Source organism: Dendroctonus ponderosae, unplaced genomic scaffold (genome assembly GCF_020466585.1).
Source record: "Dendroctonus ponderosae isolate FM_Combo_2020 unplaced genomic scaffold, Dpon_F_20191213v2 Dpon_F_20191213_1, whole genome shotgun sequence".
Classification (NCBI taxonomy): Eukaryota; Metazoa; Arthropoda; class Insecta; order Coleoptera; family Curculionidae; genus Dendroctonus; species Dendroctonus ponderosae.
Window position 1 is genome coordinate 61,304,715 of NW_026017110.1, and position 4,623 is coordinate 61,309,337.

The window sequence follows — 4,623 nt, forward strand, 5'->3', positions numbered from 1 at the left end:
CTTATCTATAACTTTTTCTGTCTGACAGTGATAAATGGATGTGGATCGAAATGGTTATTAGATTTAGAGGCTTTAATTACAATTTGTAGCTGAAATATGTTATGACGTCGTGTTTCATTCGGCGCGATTAGCGCCTGAAACCATATGTGATTTGAGAGTGCCACTCTAAGAGCAATTTCTTACAGGATCGGGCAAATCGTACACAATGATGGGCTCACAAGACAACAAAGGAATAATTCCCCGGTTATGCGATACACTGTTTGGCCTAATAGCAGAAAGACAAAACTCGGAGCTCTCTTACAAAGTGGAAGTTAGCTACATGGAGATTTACAATGAACGCGTAAGTTCCCCACAAAACATTTCACCTTGAATCTACCATTAAGAAATTGATTGCTTCAGGTGCATGACTTACTGGACCCTCAAACGAACAAACAGTCTCTAAAGGTTCGAGAACACAATGTTTTGGGACCTTATGTGGATGGACTTTCTCAACTAGCGGTAACAGCATTCCACGTAAGATCAATTTATTTCACTACTAGCTACTCACGCTTAATAATTGATCAACTAATAAATATTCCAGGATATCGATAACTTAATGGCAGAAGGAAACAAATCAAGGACAGTAGCAGCCACTAACATGAATAGTGAATCATCTCGGTCTCATGCAGTATTCACGGTAATTCTAACACAAACCTTAACTGACACGAAAAGCGGGGTAACTGGGGAAAAAGTCAGTCGCATGTCCTTAGTTGACTTGGCCGGGTCTGAGCGAGCTGTGAAAACTGGAGCTGTGGGAGATCGACTCAAAGAAGGGTCGAACATTAACAAGTCTCTTACTACCTTGGGTCTAGTCATCTCGAAATTGGCAGATCAATCCTCTGGGAAGCAAAAAGACAAGTTCGTGCCATACCGAGACTCAGTGTTAACATGGTTGCTAAAGGATAATTTGGGAGGAAATAGTAAGACTGTGATGGTCGCTACAATTTCACCAGCAGCGGATAATTACGAAGAAACGTTGTCTACTTTGAGATATGCGGACCGAGCAAAGAGGATAGTCAATCACGCAGTGGTTAATGAGGATCCTAATGCCAGAATCATCAGACAGCTAAGAGCAGAAGTGGAAACATTGAAGGAAATGCTAAAACATGCCACGGTAATTAACTGATCAATATCAATAAAACGAAAAAAAAAACAGGTCTTGTAAATTTTCCGAATCTGCCCGAAGTCTTATCTTAAGATATGAATTTAAGTAATAAACTTTTAACGGTTAGTGTTGCCTATTGAGTTTTGGAGCTCAACACGTCTTTGAATTTCTATCAAACGCTTGGACTTTAGGTGAGTCTAAACTTGATGGTTAATTTTAGGCTTTTCACAATTTTAAAGATAATATCTGGTGCACGGTTTACTAGAAAATAGCCATCTACGTGACATTGAGCACGAATGCCGCTTATGGCAAAATCTGTGGAACAATTGTATTATTGACGTCTTTCTAAACAATAAAAGCAAACAATAGCGTTTACTTTTGATGCAGCGACGCGTTTTTTTTTCATATTTTCATTTATAGCGAGTCTAATATCATAAATTAGTGTTTGCGCTCTATATTACTAAACATGCACACGGTTACATGTCAGTCAGGCGAAGTAATGAATATGCAATGGGCTCTAAGTCGAATCCGACCTTTGAAGTTTTAAAGTTCGTTCCGCACTGACCTGAATCTGTTCTATTGGCTATAAATTAAATTCCTTTATTAGGGTTCACCAGTGGGAGATATTCAGCGTGTAGACATTCACCAAAAGTTAAGCGAGAGTGAGAAGCTTTACAAAGAAGTATCACAAACTTGGGAAGAGAAGCTCATGAAAACTGAACGAATACAGAACGAACGTCAACAAGCGCTGGAAAAAATGGGCATCAGCATTCAAGACTCCGGCATCAAAGTAGAGAAAAATAAATATTATTTAGTCAATTTAAATGCAGACCCATACCTAAATGAACTGCTGGTATATTATCTGAAAGATTGCACGGTAGTTGGGCAAAAAACTGGCTCGACATGTGGGCCTGATATACAGTTATCAGGCCTTGGCATCCAGGAAGAACATTGTATTATAACAATAGAAGAAAATGGGTTGTTTTTAGAACCTCTTGCCAATGCGAGATCTTGCGTAAATGGTTCCCAGGTTAGCCAGAAAACCCAACTGAGACACGGAGACCGGATTGTTTGGGGAAACCATCACTACTTTCGGGTGAACTGTCCTAGATCGATTTGTAAGTATTACTATCACATATTTGGAAATTATACTGATAAATCAAATGCTTTTCGTAGCAGCTACATCCGAGCCCCAAACACCCGCACAATATATTGATTACAATTTCGCGCGGGACGAGCTTATGACCAATGAGCTGAGCAACGATCCCATACAAGCTGCTATTGCAAGGCTAGAAAGGCAACATGAGGAAGACAAGCAAGGTATTTGAACTGCTCTAGGACGGAATCTTACAAACGCAAATTGCGATATTTTTAACAAGCCGTTTAAGAATAATTGTTGCAGATTGTTTGCAGCCTTTTAATCAAATGACAATGTTTTAGTCGCTCTGGAAAAACAAAGAGTCGAATACGAGAGGCAATTCCAGCAACTGAGAAATATGGTATCTCCTTCTACGCCATACTCTCCATATCCGTACGATCCCCTGAGAATTGGATTAAGCAAAACAACGCCGTGCACCCCGACTACTCAGATGAGGGTGGAGAAATGGGCTCAAGAAAGAGATGAAATGTTTAGAAGAAGTATTGGGCAGCTGAAGGAAGATATCTTGAAAGCCAACTCTTTGGTGCAAGATGCAAACTCGCTAGCAGAAGAAATGGGGAGACAAACGAAGTTCAGTGTCACGCTGCAGATTCCTCCTGAGAACTTGAGTCCAAATAGAAAGGTATGTGCATTTAGAGAGACGTGACTTAAGGTTCTTAGAGAAAAAATCTACTTTAGAAAGGCGCCTTCGTGAGTGAGCCTGCGATATTGGTCAAGAGGGGCATATCTAGTCAAGTTTGGACCATGAAGAAGCTGGAAGACAAAATCGTCGATATGAGGGAGTTGTATGAAGAGCACCAACGAAGAGGAGGCACGTTTAACGTGAGAAATTCACTTGAAACAATAAAGGCGGTCGAACACAAAGCATTGTTTCAGGAGTCAAACATGATAGAACCAGACCCTTTCTTCGAATCACAAGAGAATCACAATTTAATCGGAGTGGCAAATATATTCTTAGAAGCTTTATTCCATGAAGTCAGCTTGGATTATCACACCCCTATAATAAGTCAACAGGGAGAAGTTGCTGGTCGTCTACAGGTGACATAGATTGAATAAGCACAAATAGAACTATCAGAACATAAGACGCGGTTTTTAGGTTGAATTGAGCAGAGTATCAGGTACTTTACCACAAGACCGAATTTGTGAGGCAGCTTCGGACAGCTCCTCGGACTGTAGCCATGATGAAGAAGATCAAGCTAGTTCCGCTGTTACCTGTCGCGTTCACATTAAACAAGCGACAGGACTTCCTCTGTCGTTGTCTCACTTTGTATTTTGCCACTACACATTCTGGAGCCATGAGGAAGTTGCGGTTCCAGACAAAAACATTGGGGAAAACAGCCAGAAACATTCAACTACAGCGAAGTTTGATGACAGCCGAGATTTCACAGTAACTCTATCTGAGGAGTTTATAGAGCATTGTGCAGGTATTTAAATGTTCATTCACCTGCCTGGTTTATAGTCTTAATTTTGGGACATTTTTGGCAAGCATGAGTAGCAAACAACGGAAAAATAGTGTACTTAGTCTGTGGTAGGCGAAAGTGGCTTGTACGTTTTGAACGAAAATTTAAATCTTCCAATTTGGGAATGGGATTCGCATTGTGTTTTTGCTCAGTTGTTTTCAACAGCTTAAGCATGAGAATCAATGACATCGTTAGTTAATGGAGAGAAACAAGCACAAGTGGCTTGCGTTCACAGATGTGTTTTGTAGGGGCGCTTACAACAGGTCTGAGATTTTCGGGTTTCTCCCCGAAGTATCGCAAGCACGACTGTCTTAGAGGGATCTTTAGAAGTTACTTTTCATTTAGGAAAACCTTTTGTGCGCAATTTTACAAACAAATATTTCATTTTATTTTATACCATATATAAATATACATCTAAATGAAGATATTCATTCTCTTACCCATGCCATTAAATTGCACATTTCACTCGGCGAATGTTTTACCACATCTTGTAAATCGATGGAATCGACGTAACCCAACGAAAAACACAATAAACTTTTTTTTTCCAGGTTCAAACGCACAATCGATAAACGATCAACGCTGTTTACACTGATAAAATGCCAAATATATTAATGAATTAATGTTTTAGTTCAACGTTTTGTCTCATCAGACATGATTTTTCACGTATAAGCAAAAAAGTTTAAGAAATCGCGCCGGGAATTTTCTAGTTTAGTTAGCTATCGTCTTTGCAAAAACCAAGTTGCTCATGGCATAGTTTACTATCAATGCGAACAATTTTTCTCAGTTACGTTTCTTCTGCAAATGTGGTTTTTTGGCACTTTTCCACTGTTAAACTAGAAAATTCTCATAAAAAAACGTTA

General features: G+C 39.5%; 1 protein-coding gene across 1 annotated transcript in view; it reads left to right on the plus strand.

Moving 5' to 3' along the window:
* The window catches only part of LOC109540860 (kinesin-like protein KIF13A), a 37,632-nt gene that overhangs the window by 15,776 nt on the left and 17,233 nt on the right, over positions 1-4,623 (plus strand). The window contains exons 4-11 of the mRNA XM_048660996.1: positions 186-340; positions 400-513; positions 581-1,153; positions 1,752-2,262; positions 2,321-2,464; positions 2,585-2,925; positions 2,982-3,341; positions 3,400-3,727. Coding sequence (XP_048516953.1) covers positions 186-340; positions 400-513; positions 581-1,153; positions 1,752-2,262; positions 2,321-2,464; positions 2,585-2,925; positions 2,982-3,341; positions 3,400-3,727 — 2,526 coding nt within the window. The remainder of the gene's footprint in view (positions 1-185; positions 341-399; positions 514-580; positions 1,154-1,751; positions 2,263-2,320; positions 2,465-2,584; positions 2,926-2,981; positions 3,342-3,399; positions 3,728-4,623) is intronic.